At 48.9% G+C, this 16,604-nt stretch overlaps 6 protein-coding genes across 6 annotated transcripts; 3 read left to right on the top strand and 3 right to left on the bottom strand.

Annotated features, from left to right (window-relative positions):
- Positions 1-187: 187 nt before the first annotated feature.
- Positions 188-2,745, top strand: TERG_08421 (uncharacterized protein). The gene has a single exon (XM_003231074.2). It carries the CDS (start codon positions 448-450, stop codon positions 2,338-2,340), a length of 1,893 nt encoding a protein of 630 aa, XP_003231122.1. The 5' UTR covers positions 188-447; the 3' UTR covers positions 2,341-2,745.
- Positions 2,746-2,754: 9 nt separating this feature from the next.
- TERG_08420 (uncharacterized protein) lies at positions 2,755-7,264 on the bottom strand. The gene has a single exon (XM_047748947.1). The coding sequence runs from the start codon at positions 6,897-6,899 to the stop codon at positions 3,300-3,302; it is 3,600 nt and encodes a 1,199-aa protein (XP_047604939.1). The 5' UTR covers positions 6,900-7,264; the 3' UTR covers positions 2,755-3,299.
- A 69-nt stretch (positions 7,265-7,333) lies between these two features.
- Positions 7,334-8,747, bottom strand: TERG_08419 (uncharacterized protein). The gene has a single exon (XM_003231072.2). It carries the CDS (start codon positions 8,614-8,616, stop codon positions 7,909-7,911), a length of 708 nt encoding a protein of 235 aa, XP_003231120.1. The 5' UTR covers positions 8,617-8,747; the 3' UTR covers positions 7,334-7,908.
- A 449-nt stretch (positions 8,748-9,196) lies between these two features.
- Positions 9,197-10,897, top strand: TERG_08418 (uncharacterized protein; the record flags this gene model as incomplete). The annotated part of the gene is made up of 2 exons (XM_003231071.1): positions 9,197-10,152; positions 10,222-10,897. The coding sequence occupies 2 exons, from the start codon at positions 9,197-9,199 to the stop codon at positions 10,895-10,897; spliced, it is 1,632 nt and encodes a 543-aa protein (XP_003231119.1).
- A 579-nt stretch (positions 10,898-11,476) lies between these two features.
- On the bottom strand, positions 11,477-12,683 carry TERG_08417 (uncharacterized protein; the record flags this gene model as incomplete). The annotated part of the gene is made up of 3 exons (XM_003231070.1): positions 11,477-11,534; positions 11,598-12,622; positions 12,681-12,683. 3 exons carry the CDS (start codon positions 12,681-12,683, stop codon positions 11,477-11,479), a joined length of 1,086 nt encoding a protein of 361 aa, XP_003231118.1.
- Positions 12,684-12,990: 307 nt separating this feature from the next.
- Positions 12,991-16,340, top strand: TERG_08416 (uncharacterized protein; the record flags this gene model as incomplete). The annotated part of the gene is made up of 5 exons (XM_003231069.1): positions 12,991-13,308; positions 13,364-14,740; positions 14,793-15,060; positions 15,125-15,612; positions 15,666-16,340. 5 exons carry the CDS (start codon positions 12,991-12,993, stop codon positions 16,338-16,340), a joined length of 3,126 nt encoding a protein of 1,041 aa, XP_003231117.1.
- Between the last annotated feature and the right edge of the window lie 264 nt (positions 16,341-16,604).

The following is a 16,604-nucleotide window of genomic DNA, read 5'->3' as shown; positions in this document are numbered from 1 at the left end:
GGATGAGAGGGAAACCGTTTGACAACCTCCCTCGGACTTACATATATCAAAGAGAAGCGGCTGCTGGCTAGGCTTACGCACTGCTCTCCAATTCCTGGGTCAACTAGCAAAGCCAAAGACCCAAAAAAGAAAAGGAAAAATTTGACGGGTATTTCACTGGCTTGACCATGCTTGCCCGTTGTCCATCGCTCGTTCGGCCGTGCAGATCAATCTCCTCTCAAGACTGTCCTTGCTTGTGACCAGGTAAAAATAGAACCATTCCTCGACCAGTTCGCAATCACATCCAACTGCTGTTGAATTTTCAACAGAAGGGAAAGCCCTTCTCCCACTGCCGTCTCTCGTTCAGAACCCATCTACTTCACTCCTTCATGCGCATCGCCATCGACTGGCGCATTGTCTTAACCGTGTTGCCGGAGGGCTCCATCCTTTGACCCAGCACGTCCAATCATGTTACCGCCGACATTCATTCAACTATTACTGCTACAATCATGCGCTGCTGCATTAGCAACCACTCCGTCAATACGTTCTTCCGCTCGTCCAGACTCATGTTCTGACCAGCTTGGCTGTCTAAATCAAGACAACTCAAAACTACCACGGCCATTTGACCATCTCTGGATATGGGACGAAATATCCAAGGCCAAGAGAGCTGATGACGATAAAGGGAAAGGAGAAGGACGAAAAGAAGGTGGGCGTGGAAAAGAAGGAGACCAGGGAGAAAATCAAGGAGAACGCGGACCTCCACCTGGTCGAGAGAATAAACCACCGCCTGGACCTAAGGGTAATGGCCCTGACAACAACCGCGATGATAATAAGGATAAGAATGATAAAGGAAAATCAGGAGGCCCGGAAACAGGCAGTGGTAAAGGCGAAGGAGGTCAACATGGAGATAATCCCAAAAAAGGTGGAAATGGAGAAGAAAATGATCCCCCCAAGAATGATCCGCCCAAGAATGATCCGCCCAAGAATGATCCGCCCAAGAATGATCCGCCCAAGAATGATCCGCCCAAGAATGATCCGCCCAAGAATGATCCGCCCAAGAATGATCCGCCCAAGAGCGAACCGCCCAAGAGCGAACCGCCCAAGAGCGAACCGCCCAAGAGCGAACCGCCCAAGAGCGAACCGCCCAAGAGTGAACCGCCCAAGAGCGATCCGCCGAAGACTGAGCCTCCTCCGTCCGTTCCAACACAACAACCAGACCCGCCCAGGGATTCTGTCCCAAACAGACCTCCTCCAGACCCAATGACCCAGCAGCCAGATCCAGCGCCTTCACCTACCCGGGACCCCACGACTGAAAAGGATCCTGGGACTCGGACAAACGGACCACAGCCTACACATGAAGACCCTTCTTCACAGCCTCCGCCCCCAGAATCTAAGCCCAGCGCGGAACCAACCAAAACTCCAACTAGTACCAAAGATCCAAAACCAAATTCTACAGACCCAGTGCCTGCAAGCTCATCATCAGAGACATTGGGGTCATCCAAGTCCCCAGAGCAAACAACATCACCAACCAGTGATACAGCTGAGTCCTCCAATGGCCCACCAGCTCCAACATCTTCATCTTCGTCTACTCCCGTGACCTCTTCTACCACTCCCCCGGGCCCTCCCAAATCGAAAGGCAGTAGTCTAAGCAAGGGCGGTGTTGCTGCTGGTGCGGTATTCGGTGGATTCGTCGTTATCTCCCTGATATTCCTCACATTTGTCTACTACAAACGATGGAAACATACCAGGGAGAACCAGACGGATGAGGGTTCCAGCAGGCGACTCTCTCCATTCCCCCCGACTCCTCCCATGGGCAATGTCCAGCAGACTCAAACTGGAATTGTCGACCACAATGAGTCAATGGCATATGATCACAATATGAGCTCCTTTGGCGTCCTATCAAGCCCTTCTCAAGGGGACTCATATCCTCATAGCATGGAGGAAAAAGGCATTGCCCATTCTACATACCCCTCCCACCAGGATGCCGCCTACCAGCCATCGTTGAGCCAATCTGCGCAAAACGAGTTACATCTACCTCAAGGTAACATGGGTAATACAAGCCAATCCAACTCGCTCATTGCCTCCAATGAGCATCAACATCAGTACATGGCATACTCGCCAGATTTGATGGAAGATGAAAAGACCGGCTTCCACGCAGTTGGGGCACCCGGTCTTGCTCCACTACCCGAGTCGTCTCAGGAGAATCTACATCTACACAATTCATCAGAAGAATACAGGCGGCCTATACCAAAAAGATATAGTGCCGTGAACTCACACCAAGCAGGACGAAACAGCCTCATGCAACTTACGAGTCACAACAGTGCTGTATACCCAGCAAACTCGCAACAACCGTATACCTAAGAGTCCTTGTTCGCATATAAGTCATCCAACGTTTCATTCCTAGGGCCATTCTTTTCACTCTGCCATTCTATTTTACATCTGCTCGCGCAGTAATTTCCTTATATATCCGATCCCTCTTTTTGATCTTTTTGTATTATGAAATTTTTCTATGCTTCAGATCCCAAATCCTTATTCCATCTCAGGAATAGGATACCTACTCCCTTGTTTGGGTGTTATTGCTTCCATTCTACGTTCTCTTCTCCTTTCTTTTGCTTTCCCCCTTTCCGATCAGCTGGATTTTCTGTTTCTAGACTCGATTCGTTCACCAGCCTTCAACTACTCCGTTATTTGAGCTTGTACGCACACTTTGGGGGGTTGGTGCTACTATTTTGGCAAAGCTCTTATGGGATTTCTTTTTTTTCTTTTTCTTTTTTCGTAGTCACTTTTCTTATCAATTAGATACTGATGATAGTTGGATCCCTATACCCAGATGAGGACTGGTTGTAGATGAATGATAAATAAAGGGTTAATTCTACGGTTTTCTGTTTGAATATATGTTTCGCCTTTTCTACAAGCCCAGTATACCATGAAATAAATTAAACAACTAGGATACACCAGGTAGATTTGAGACACTGAGCTCCACTGATATACCGAAGTGAATCATCTTCCCGCACCTGGCCCACAACCATGGCGCAGTGTTAGAAATCTCTTATTAGGAGAAGTATCTGAGAACGAAAACGAGGTATAGTCATACAGGAGATAAGACAAAAGACGAACGCTGTAGAATTAGCCGCCGTTAAAAAGAAAAAAGAAATATTGCGGCTTAACCAGCTAAGTTGCAGGTAATGTCACCTTTTATTTACTCAAGAACAGCAAAGAAGATTTGAATGGTGCGTAAAAAGGGGGAAGCAAGGGGGATATATTTCCAGGAAAAAACAGAAGATGAGATATGAGGGATCCATAGAAGCGCAATCCAGTATCTAGCCTTTGATCATCCGTAAACACCGTTCCATGCGTTTACCGCGTTCTTTCTCTCGTATGAGTGTTGTCTTGACAAAGTCTCGAATGGCCTTTCTTCCAGTTTGCTCTCTCCAAGAACTCCATCCAGCAAGTTCGCCAACGACAACTTCCTTGTTCCACAAAAATTCTTTTCTGACTTCCTCAATCTCAGTCGTCAGAGTGGCAATCTTGCTCTCTTGTTCACGGATAGAGCGTTGGCGAGATTCTTCAAGCACAGAGAAGTTAAACTTTCGCGGTAGTGATGAGGAAGCAACTGCGGAACGAGCGCGGGAGAGTGACCGCTGGGCGGAATTGAGTGTCAGAATGAGATTGTTGGGCCGGGAGAGGGAAGTGAGCATTGCTTTTGTGGTATTTTGGGATGAGGTGAGTGCGGCTAAAAACTGTAGCAGGGGAGAGGAGTCCGTTGATGAGAGGTTGAAAGAGGATACGAAGCGGTGGAAGGCTCGGACGTATTGATGTGGAAGAATATTTGCAGGCGGCTGCAGTGACGAAAACATAGAGCTGCAGAGGAAAAGAGCATCTGCAAAGTCTGTAGATGCATTTTGCAATAGGTATCCGCAGCAGATCAAGTTTCGGGTTCCTTCATTGACGGATTGGACTGCGTCTTCGGCGTGGCTTAGAATCTGTTGGGTGCTTCGTATAACTTCAGCAGACGCAGGCTCGTAATCATCCATTATCGATTCAGCAAGGACTGTAGCCTTGCGTGCGGAACGCTGGTCAATCATTTCCGTCTGGATCTCAGGGACAAGGAAGAATTCCCAAAGTAATTCGTGGGTCGAGAAAGTTGGGTGAGCCAATAGAACTTTCAGCAGTCTATCCAAACGTTCCTGGATATCATGCAAAACAGCCCTCGAGGGCTTTGAAGGTATTTGAAAGGGGGATCGGAAATGAGGCATCTCAGGAAGATATGATGCAGGGTGTTCTACCCGGAGAAATCGAAGGAGATTTTCAAAGTCGTTGAGGCTGCGCCGGCAAGTTGTGACTGTGTATGTGGTCGTGCGAGGTGCTTTTGAATCGGGAGAAGGCGGACTGGGAGAAGGAGCACCAGATTTAATAATGAACCGTATTCCAAAGTCTTCAACAAACAGAGATCTAACAACACTTGTTGTACGGTTACTCGCATCGGGCGAGGATGGGAGCGGGCTAGAGCAGAGAACCAGATCGTCTATTCGGTTCCGGATTTCATCGTCTTTGGCAAGTTCTATTGCCGTGAGCCCACGGGATTCTCGGAGATGGACATCAACGCGAGGGTCGGCAAAGAGGGTTCTAACAAGGTCGATTCGACCGTATTTGCTAGCCACCATCAACGGGGTAAATCTTCTGTCGTTTGTATAATTGGGATCTCCGTCACACTGCCTGAGTATTCTAAGTAGTATTTGCGGGTCGCTGACAATATGAAGGAGGGTATTCCCCTTTGCATCAACATGATCATCCAACCGTAGCGGTTTCCCATCGCCTTGGGCCAGGGTCGCTAATGTCAATGCTTCATTCACCATGGGGTTGTAATCAGGATGATCGTAAGACCTGCACAGGGCGAATAAAGGCGTTTGCCCGTTTCGGTCTCGCAGCGTCCAAGGGAGAGATTTTCCTAGGCGTGAAAGTAGCGCGGGGGAGTTGAAGAGGTAGTGTGCAACGGTGCGACCCCTATTATCGGCCTTCGCAAGATACAAGGCCACTTCAGATTCGTTTCCCTGGAGAATGTATTCAATGAGGATGTTAATGATTTCGGTATGTGCAAGCTGAACGGCGGCACTCAGTAGTGTGGTTCCCTCGCTGTTTGTATCCTGAAGAATGCTTTCTCGAGGGTAGTACTCGCTCAAACTCAGTAGATAGATCAGAGCTTCTGGCTGGCAAGATTCGACAGCCATCATTGGGACCGAATGTCCAGACGGATCTTTGGTTGTAGTTAAACTCTGAACTGATGTATCGCCTTCTATTCCACCTGCTATGGATCCGAATGTAGTAGAGCGTGAAAGGAAAGACGTGGTTGATGATTCCGACATGCTCCTCGTATCCATTGATACCTTCTTCCGGGGCTTTGGCCGCTCCATGGCTGTTGTAGGTTGATCCCATGTTTGGAAGGGGAAGACATGAGCTAGTCTAGGTGTTTCTGGCATATCATCTTGAATGGCACAGCTCGGTTCTGAAAAGAACAGCTTATGTCTGTTGCTTGACACCCCATTCGATACCGGCTGCTGGCGCTCATCTTCTTGACTCCTCGACTCATCTTGTTGCTCATTTTCACAGTCGTTTTCATCGATGACTGGGCTTGATGCCCGAAGCTCCGGTTGTAGAATGGCGGTCATTTCCGGAATTTTCCCATGCTTGGTTGCCGACCAGAGACGTTTATTTCTCGAGCTCGCTTTTCTTAGACCTGCGGAGTCATTTTGAAGGTATATCAAGACTCCTTCAAAAGTACTAAGTGCATATCCAGATTCTCCAGATTCGACATCATCTACAAAGATGAAGCGTTGCATGTATAAGAGCCTGGCATAGAGGTGTCGTACATGTGAGCGTATAACAACTAGCAGTAGCAGGGATACTAGCACATCAGCGTTGATAGTGAGAACAGAAGGCTTTTCGCTCTGGCTGTCTGGTGCAGCCGATGCCTGGTCTATGGTAACAATCTTCACGGTCTTCAGGAGTATGGCAAGCATGTCCTGTGGGCACTTTGCATCTGAGATCTTTCTGAACTCCTCGACAGCTGTTGCGATGCGGCGTCTAAGATCTTCTCTGCCCTCATGGCCACCTTCTACCGGTATCCCTACCTGGGATACATCGATATTCTCCATCTGGCGAACACGCAGGTCGAGGTCTAGATCATCAGATTGCCGACACTCACAAAGGCGAGGGAAAAGTAGATTATCGTGAACTTGCTCCAGGACATAGCGTTCAATCAGACGTTCAACCATGGGGCCAGTCAGATCAGTGGTAGCACCAAGAAGTGAGAGTTGTTGTTTGTCCACGAGACGAAAGATGTCAATGGCTGCGGTAACTGCGGTGTCCAGAGCATTTCTCATTACATCTTCTTCGTCTTCATACTGCTCTGAGACACCAAATGGTAGTGAGTGGGTGGAATTTTGTTGCGAGGAGTAAACCTCACTCCGCTCGGTTGGACGTTCTGGTGCCACAGGGGATTCGGATGGTGGTGGTGGAAGTGGTTTGCCAAGTTCTTTGCCAAATTCGCGGAAGAGGCGGTCCAGACCGGGTTTCATCTGCTTTGCAATCAAGGGAAATTTTGACAGGAGGTCACCAAACGAGGATATCTCATTGCGATGGTAGTTGGCTGGAAAAGTAGAGGAGGCGTCCAAGCCCGAGCCATGGCGGAGTGAGACACTGTCCAAAGTACCCGGAACTATAGCCTGGACAATCTGACCGGGTTCGTAGGAGCCGACTAGAGGCTTTGAGATGTAGTAAATGAGCCATTGCTGGGAGCTGTCGTTTGGCGAGGAATAGAGGACGTCACTAAGCAACTGGGCATGGTTGACCATCTTAAACCCCTTGTTGCTGTAGACTACCGACTCTTTGATGACGACCGTCCGTCCATTTGCCGTTGCCATCTGCCATGCTTTGCCCTTTTGATCCCTTAGCGACGAAAGCTCTTGAGTCGCAGACGAACCCGGTGAACCCGTAATTCGCAGGATGTGACTGGCAAGAAAGTCCTCGGACGTGACCAGGTCGGCATACTGCGCGCCGGACTCTCGATCCCGTGAATTAATAAGAGACTCTGTCAGAGGGACCAGGAGAATCTGTCATGCGGTCAGCTAGGTGTATTCTATAGGGGACCGTATAGATGTGTGTAGATCTTTGTGGGGGAAGAGGAATGGAAGCATACATGGCTTTCTACGGGAATACATTGCGACGGCAGAGAGCTCCGGAAAAAAGAGCGGAGAAACGGGTTTAGAGGGTGCATTCACACAACATCGGACGACCTGGCGGACGGGTCCCGCCGCTCGTCAAGAGTCCCACGCAATGGCAATGGTCTGCGGTGATGATATCCTGGCCCGGGGGGGTTTGAGGCCCGGAGGTCGATGGGGAGCAAGCTAGGGAGCAAAGGTAGCGGCGTTAAACAGCGAGAGATGAGCCTCACAGGTCCGGGCCGCGTGTTATTGAGTAGACACTATCGCCTTCAGCTGGTCTGTTGTCTCCTGGCTGTCTAACTGTCTGTCTGCTTGTCTGTCTGCCTGTAGTTGTTTGGAGTTGAGCTTCTCTTCTTTTCTTTCTGCTGCTTATCTTGAGCTTGTGAAGATATAAAGAAGCCTGGCGATAAGAGATTCACGTGATCCAGCTTTCATCGGATATTGGGAGCAGGACAGTTGGTGAATAACAAATCAGCTGTAGAGGCTGCAGTAACAGATGGACAGTGGTAGATTGGCAATAGAAAAAGGAGAGGCCAGGTAGGACATGTATAAGATGCTAGCTATAACAGTATTGAACATGGTAGTATACATAGAACGTTGACTCGGACAGCCGGGACAGCCAGAGGCATCATCAAAAGCAAGTGTCAAGGCAGTCAGGGAGTCAAGAGAGTAAAACAAAAGAAGTCAGAAGAGACAATTGAAAGACCGTCTAACCGAGACGTCTTACTGCTGGGCTTCGCGTGCCGCCGAACTTCAACCTCGTCGAATCAGACACCCGGACGATTCTCTCGCGAAGGACCTTGCCCTCCTTTCCTAGCAGGACTTTCGTGAACGCTTCTCGACCGGGCCCAAAGCCTCTGAGGATCACTTCCAGCCCGTTGATCTGCATCAGAAACCCTCGCTCCTGTATCTTGCCCATGGTATAGACGGCCAGTTGGTGCGCAGCATCGTAGTCTCCACGGTGGCCCTTGCGGAAACCGATGTTTCCCGTGCTGACGGACATTAGCACTTCGTTGTTCGGTTTTGTCAGGGTAGCATGGACGTTTCGTCTGTGGGAGTATATGTGTAGGTGGTGAGGAAGCTCGGTTGTTCGTTGTGGGTTCTGGATAAGGCTGGACACTCTGGATATGACCTCCTCCGTCGTCTTGGAGCTAGATGAGGCTGCTGCCTTCGATCGTGTGGCCTGGGACAGGGTTGCGAGTCGTGAAGGGCCAGCGTTCTTGCTCTGGCCTCCCAGCAGCCGGTTCTCGAGATCACGGTCGTTTTTACTCTGTGTCTGCGTATCCTTGGAGACTGTTCTGTATTGCGGCGTCGACGAGAAGGGCCGCCGCAGTAAAGAACGGCTGCAACAGCTTTGGGCTTCTCCGGAGAGAGCCAACGACCGCAGGGCCGTCGACAGCGGTATTCTTCCACTCATGGGTGATCAAGACGAGGTCCGGATGTCGCAAGAAAGGCCAGGAAGCCAGGTAGGAAAAGGTCGTCCCGGCGGTCAATGGCCCTAAAAAAGCTGTCTCAGGTAACTTCTCATAACAAAAAAAGCCGCCCAATTGCCCTGTCAACTCAGTACCGTGTAGTGAAACGTTCGAACGTCGTCGTCCTCTCGTCCTTTTTCTGCGCTTTTTCGATGTTTCCTTCGAAGTTTTTTTTTTTCTGCTTCCTTTTGCCGGCGCTTGGCGCTTGTAAAACCCAAAAAAGGCAAAAAAGAAAAAGAAGCTCCAAAATATTTTCTTCCTCGACTTTCTTTTTTATCCAGCTTTTCTCAACGCAGCAGAAGGCGAGCAGACACCACCGAGTCTCTACGACGACGTTGGGCTATTTGCACGGAGGGGATTTTTCCATTCGGGTACTGGAAGGCTTTGCACGGTTAATTGTTTTGACGCTCTTTTTTTTTTTCCCGCCTCGGAGTCAACGGAAAATTGAAAACACCCCAAGGACTTTCACGACCTTGTGACCAAATAAAGCGCCCTTTCGCTCGCCATCTAGAGGAAGTACAGAGCATGATTGGAACAGGAACACTCTCCCAGCCTGCCGCTGCGCGGTTAGTGCTGCGCGGATGCTCCCCTTTGACCTCTACAGCAGGCGCCCGAGGACATCTTGCGGGCCGCCGGATAATTACCCCGACCACTCTTCGACATTTCAGCTCCCCAAATACCATTCCTGCGACCTCTAGCCCGATTATCCCTTCGACCACTAGGCTCTCTCACTTATCGAGACATGCCAGCGACCCTTTGTGGGTAATTCTTGCTACTAAGAGATCATTCCACTCCGCACGCACCCTCCTCCAGCAACAGCAACATAAACAGCAGAACCCTACAGATTCTTCTGCCGAGGGCCCTGCAAAAGGCCAAACTTCGAAGGAAGAATCAAAGGAAGAACCGAAGAAAGAGGGAGAAGAAGAATCTGCAGATTCCAAGAAGGAGGATGGAAAGAAAAAGGAGGAAGCACCCCCACCCCCACCCCATGGTGACAAAACCCCATGGCAAGTCTTCACGGAGACTCTGCGATCCGAGTTTAAAGCCTCAAAGGAGTGGAATGAATCTACCAAGGCACTCGCTTCTTCTGCCCATCAGTTCACTGAGAGTGAGTCCGTAAGGAAGGCTAGGTCCGCTTACGAAGCTGCTACCAGCACCGCGTCTTCCACAACATCTTCAGCATTGAAAAAGACTGGAACCGTAATTGGCAAAGGTGCCGCCTGGACATGGGATACCACTGCTGTCAAGGGAATAAGGAGTGGTGTTGCGGCAACCGGAAGGGGAATTGAACAGGCCACACGACCTGTCCGAGAGACAAAAGTGTATAAAACCGCTGTGGGGAACATGAAGGAGGTCATAGATGATGGAAGCAGTTCTCGATATGGTGGATGGATCGAAAAGGAAGAGAGACGGAAACGACGAGAGCAGCGGGAATTGAAGGAAGGCAGTAAGAAGGTGGAGCGTATGGAAGAAGACCCAAAGTAAGTTCTATACCTCTCACTTCCTCATCGTATCGTTGAATATTTTGAACTAATTATGTGGCCCATCAGTGCTGGAACCAATGTCACACTTCATAAAGATGCAGCTTGGAAAGAATCGTGGCGCGAATTCAGGGATACCAGCCCCATGATGCAGCGTCTTTTCTCCTTGAAGAACACCTATGAGGAATCCGAGAACCCTCTTATAAGCACTGCCCGAAGCATATCAGACCGAGTAGCTGGTTTCTTCGCAGAGAACGAGACTGCAATGGTAATCAAGGCCTTCCGGCAAATGGATCCAAATTTCCAGATCGAACCATTCCTGCGCGAGATGCGAGAATATATCTTGCCAGAAGTTCTGGATGCCTATGTTAAGGGAGATGTTGAAACTCTTAAGCTATGGCTGTCCGATGCCCAGTTCCATGTCTACTCTGCCCTTACGAAACAATACAAGACCGCTGGCCTCAAGTCTGATGGCCGAATTCTTGATATCCGACATGTCGATATCTCTCATGCCCGTATGCTGGAACCCGGTGATATCCCAGTTTTTATCATTACCTGCAGGAGTCAGGAGGTCCATGTCTATCGAAAGGAGAAAACTGGTGAACTCGCCGCCGGCATGGAAGACAGGGTACAACTCGTCACCTATGCCATCGGTGTCACTCGAATTCCAGACGAGGTCAATAACCCCGAGACTCGTGGCTGGAGATTGATTGAGCTGCAAAAGTCTGGCAGGGATTACATTTAAACATGTATACCTACTTACCCTTTGGTTACTCTCATGGCATTCCTCAAACCCTGCCTGGAAAACAACTTCATTATAATCTACAGACGCCTGATATCACTGTTTTATACGAGTGCGATATTTCCCTTCAAGCATAGCATTTCTGTCACAACACCCTCCCCCTCTCTCTAACCTGTCCCATTTGGCTGCTACTGTTACCCCTTTCTTTTCTTCCCGGTGTTTCAAAAATCTGGCTGTATACTACTTGGAGTCCAATAGATGTGCTGACGGTGGAATAACGTGTATAAATATGCACGAAATCCATTTTCTGATGACCGCGAGCAAGTTCTTTTTCATGTTTTGTTTAAATACCTTGATTGGCTCGCATATCGCCCTATCTCTTCTCACATACTGTATATATATGTTTCAATTTCTTGAACCAAATTACGAATAAAGCTTTATAATATGAACGACCTTAAGGGATAGTTTCATATGACGAAAAGAAACATTGATTGACATTAATCATAACGGCACCATCTAAATCTCCCACGTCCCAGGAGCAACCAAAGAGAAATAATAATTTCCAAGTTGATTATATTTCTTTTATGGGCTTGGGCCGGTACCGCGGCCACCGCCTCTTCCTCCCATGAAATTCTTTGCCCTGAAAATGTATATTAGTAGTTGAAAGTTTAACGGGGAATTGATGAAGATAAAAACAACTTACATCTCGGCAATGCTGGGATCATTCATAAGCGCAGACATGTCAGGAAGACCACCTGAGCCTGATCCTCTGCCACGGCCGCCTCCAAAGTTCTCAGCCATCTGCCTCAGGGCCGGGTTGCTCATCAAGTTATTCAGCATGTCAGGGTTGCTCATTATATTCTGGGCCATGTTAGCGAACATAGGATTGTTCATAAGGGTACTAAAGTCAGGCATGCCGCCTCCACCCCCACCTCCAAGCATGCCTGCAAGAGAGGATAGATCTGGCATGCCGCCTGGAGCGCCACGAGTGGCTCCAGCAGCGTCATCAACAGCTTCGGCCGGGGGTTCATTCTCAGTCTTCTCCATTTCAGCAATGCGCTTCTTAGCTGTCTCCAGGCCGCGCTTCATGGCATCACTGCCACCGTTGCCTTCAGCCTCGATGCCCTTCTGGTAAGCCTCTGCGGAGCCTTTGGCGTCTCCCAGAGCGAACCTAGCGAGTCCAAGTCGGCTCCAGGCCTTGACGTATTTGGGGTCAGCAGCAACGGCAACCTCAGCATCCTCAGCAGCTTTTGTATGGTTCCCAGAGGCGGAGTATGCAGCAGCACGATTAGATAGGTAGATGGGGTTAGCAGGCGCAATGTCTAGAGCGCGAGTATAACAGTCAATCGCGGCGGGGTAATCTTTGCGGACCATAGCAGCGTTTCCCTCGGACTTCAGCTTATCGGACTCAGGAGTTGGAGCGCCAGCTGGCTGAGAAGCGGTTTTGCTAGGCTCTTTTTGTTCCTCACTGGGGGCGGCTGCAGGAGCGGTATTCCTGGTGCCTTTCACCTTTTGGTAGACACTGAAGATGTTCACTAGAGACTGTCCGCCCAAGGCATCTTTCACGGCAGCCTCATCGGATGGGTCAACACCAAATGTGTCCCCAAGGCATGAGGTAGCGATCTCTATCGACTCTGAATGCTCTGCGGTAAGCGTTCCATCCTTGAGACTGGTGTTGAGGAAGTCTATTATGGCCAACACCAGCTGTTTCTGCGAGTCTGAAGGAGCCTAAAGCCGAAGGTTAGTTTTATGCGACCACGTCTAACTAGGAGGATAGCAACAATACCATCGTGAAAAGGCGATAATGTCCTGCTCTTCTCTTCTGCCTGTTGGAGGTGGGATGTTTTTTTACTTAGTTGGCCTGCAGGTTCCAGGCGGTTCTTTTTCCCTCGAGAGCTCCGTCAGAGGGTCACATGACCGAAGCCTCGGCCGCGACTCCAACGTCAAAGGGAGAGAAACAACGGCGAGAGTAACTGACCACGAAATCCTATCGACATCTACGATATTTAGACGACCCGGCTGAGATGCGGTATGGGGGGCGCTGAGCCAAAAATGAGCCAATGCTTCATATGAGCTCCTGGTAGTCAGCCATAGCAATGTACTGGCCAAATGGAGTGCCCCGAGTCTATGCAGTCAACGGCCCGGAGATACAGAAACAGCAGAAGAGACAGCAGCAAGAGGAAGAGGAGACCGAGCAGGATGATAATAGGACAGAAACTACTGCTGAGTCTGCGGACGAGAGGAAGCAGAGCAATGGATTGCTACAGCACAAGCACCGGGAGATAGCTATCCAACATGCGGGAGACGCGGACGATGCTTGGGCGGATGAGCCTATTGCTGGACTCTGTGTCTCGAAGAGCGGAGCTTTATTTGCAACGATGACCAGGTCATCTTTGGCCATTTGGCAGACAAAGGTATGTTTCTCACTGAGAGATATCTATGGCATTTATGCTAACTCGTCTGATATAGCCCACAGCCGTCGTTGCGGCAATCAAGCGGTCTCATGTGTCTATTACGAACTATGGCCCAAATGTAGCTCTCCTGCTTCGACCAGACTCCGGTATCATCGTCGTACAGACGCTAGAGGGTTACTTGATAACGTATTCGATTGCAACTGATGCGCATTCCCACGTATATCAACAGTTATTCTTACAGTCACATCCAAGACGGAACCTTCCCTCCAATGATTCCCACGCAATCCGCGAAATAAGCCTACGGTTTAGGGTAGCCATTAAAGTTGATGCCGGGATTAGCAAAGCTGTTGCGTTAGACAACGAGCTAATGGTTGCTACAACGAAACCTGCTGCGATACAACTAATACGGTGGACTCCGGATAGCAGCGGTAATCAAACCAGCACAGAGCTTCTAAGCCGCATTTCGTGGCTCTCAAAGAAGTCGCTTGTCGTCGAAATGGTCTATGACCGTGCTATGAATCTTCTGTTATGGGTAACAAGTGATGGTCGGGTTTACGCAGTACAATACAGTTACCGGGAGGCCGACGAGTCCGGTTCATCCAAGGTCAATTTCACCGGACACAGATTTCACAATCCAGAAAATGATGGGCAACGGGCGCTCCAGGTTGCTGTAAATGCAAGATTCTCCCTTTTCGCAGTTAGTTGCGTTAACGGTGAGATATGCGTCTATGCAGCAAGGGATTACTCCGGCAATATTCCGCTATCCCACAAATTACAGATGCCGGCATCTGCAGCTACGATGGGAAAAATATCTTTTATGAGCTACTCATATGATGGATACTGTCTTTTTGCAGGTTATGAAAACGGTTGGACAACATGGAGCGTATTTGGAAAGCCAGGTGGCACCAGCTTCACAGCAGAGAAGTCGCTTGCTGAAAGCAATGGGGAGACCTGGCTAACTGGAGTTTCCATGGGTGCATGGATTGGTGGTGGCTCCGACATTCTGCTAGCATCCTCCAAAGACAAGCGAATATGGTTGTTAGAAGTTGCGCGCAGTGCCCTAACCGGTTGTTTTTCATCTGCAAACCTTGCCCGAGCGCTTCTTCAAACAGGAACAGAAATCATTCTATATCGTGGCCATGATCTTCCCGACTTAACAACTATATCAGGCAAAGACTCGCTTTGGCACCATGCTCAATACCCTCCTGGATATCTCCACGCTCAATGGCCTATTCGTACATGCTGTGTCTCACAAGATGGTAGATACGTTGCCGTGGCAGGCCGGCGTGGCCTGGCTCATTATAGCGTTCACAGCAATAGGTGGAAGACTTTCGATGATCCAAAAGTTGAAAATTCTTTCGCCATTCAAGGAGGGATGTGCTGGTATGGGCACATCCTCATTGTCGCTGTTGAGGGCGATTCTTCATACGAGGTATACAGACCACTTTATCTCCTTTTCCAATCGTAAAGCTGACTAGATATAGTTGCGGATGTACTCTCGCGAGTTGCCCCTGAATAATTCCTCAATCCTCTATTCAGAACCCCTTCCAGCACCAGCAGTATTCATTGGGCCCTCGGGAGAGGACTCTCTCTTGGTTTACACTTACGATAACATATTATATCACTATGTTATAAACGCTGTTGGGACAAGAATTAGTCTCGTTCAAGTGGGTCAGATAACTTTCAATGGAATCGTGAGAGCACCAGCTCGTGTTCGCGCTATCAGTTGGATCCTACCTGAAGATCAACTTCGTATGCTATCCTCTTATTCATATTCTCTATACAGAATTTTATCTAATACAATACATCTGTTTAGGTGACGGAGACCCATCTCAGGATGTTGCTGTAGCATCGGTTCTCTTCCTTGTTGATGGAAAACTGGTTTTGCTTCAACCATCGGTTTCCCCCAACGGGGCATTGAAATATGATATGCGTGTTGTTGCTCATGATGTCGAATATTATATCCTTATGCGCGATCAACTATCGTTCAATTTTGCACCTCCAAACGACGAGCCCTCTTCTGGTGGACAAACCCCTGAGATCACCGTTAATAATTCCCCTTCCGATATCTCGCTCCGCGATTCTTTATGGGTCTTTGGTGGGAAGGACCTGTTCGTCTGGAGTGATATGCAAGATATACTTCGCCCAACTGGCCGATCAGTTGAAGGACCAAAGAACTTGCCTATCCCCACTGACTTTTATCCTATTTCTATACTGCTAAACAAAGGCATAGTTCTTGGTATTGAGCCAGAGATCACTCAAAGACGTGATGTTACTTTCACATTACAGAGATTTGCAATCAGAGTAAGTTCTTACTCGAATCATTATTACCAGCTACCGTATACTGATGTGTATAGACCCAACTTTTTCTCCCATACGTCCTGCAGCACAACTTATCTTATTTTGACACACCGTCAGCTCTCTCGATTTGCCACCATTTCTCACACCTGTCATACTTCCCTCACGCCTTGGAAATTCTATTGCATCACGTCTTGGACGAGGCCGTAGATGACCATAGCATAGGAAACAGCATTGAGACCCCTGTGAAGGGGAAGCAATTACTACCCGGTGTGTTAGCATTTCTCCAGGCTGCCAACCCACCTGAATTATACCTTGATATTCTTGTTCAGTGTATCCGAAAAACGGAGCTACGATCCTGGCGAACTCTTTTCGCTTATCTTCCACCCCCAAATGAGTTATTTGAACAAGCACTCAAGTTTAATTCGCTGAAAACGGCTGGAGGCTACCTACTTGTCTTGCAGGCTTTTGATGACACCGATGACGGAGATAGTGGAGATAGTTTTGATAAGATTGAAGACTCTGCCGTTCGTCTCTTGCGGTTGGCATCACAACGGGGAGACTGGGAGCTGTGCGGTGAGATCGCACAATTCCTCATTGCATTAGATGGTTCCGGTAGGGTGTTGAAACGCGCTGTTGTGAGAGTAGGCCTGAGAAGAGAAGGTCCTGGTAGCCCGGTTGATGTTGACGATTGCCCCATTCCCCGTTTTGCAATGTTAGACATTAGCCCGTGATTTTGACATGGAGTCGCTCCTTGCAGAGCGTAAAAGCTGGGTGTCAACTTTACGGCACAGATCCTGACCGCTTTGATGTTGTGGATTGCCCTTCATCTGGCAGCTTTCCCATTAACATCCTCGTTTCTACAGAGATGAATTGAGGGCGATACCCGGTCCTTTTATGGAATTTAATAGATTTGTATATAATAAAATTGATGAAGCTTACATAGCTCGGAGTAGGACCTAGACCTGCCTAACGAAAATGCACCCAGACCGGCAACC

This window comes from Trichophyton rubrum (assembly GCF_000151425.1).
Source record: "Trichophyton rubrum CBS 118892 genomic scaffold supercont2.14, whole genome shotgun sequence".
In the NCBI taxonomy this organism is placed as follows: domain Eukaryota; kingdom Fungi; phylum Ascomycota; class Eurotiomycetes; order Onygenales; family Arthrodermataceae; genus Trichophyton; species Trichophyton rubrum.
Note: the sequence above shows the minus strand (reverse complement) of the source record. Positions and strands in the feature narration are given on the sequence as shown.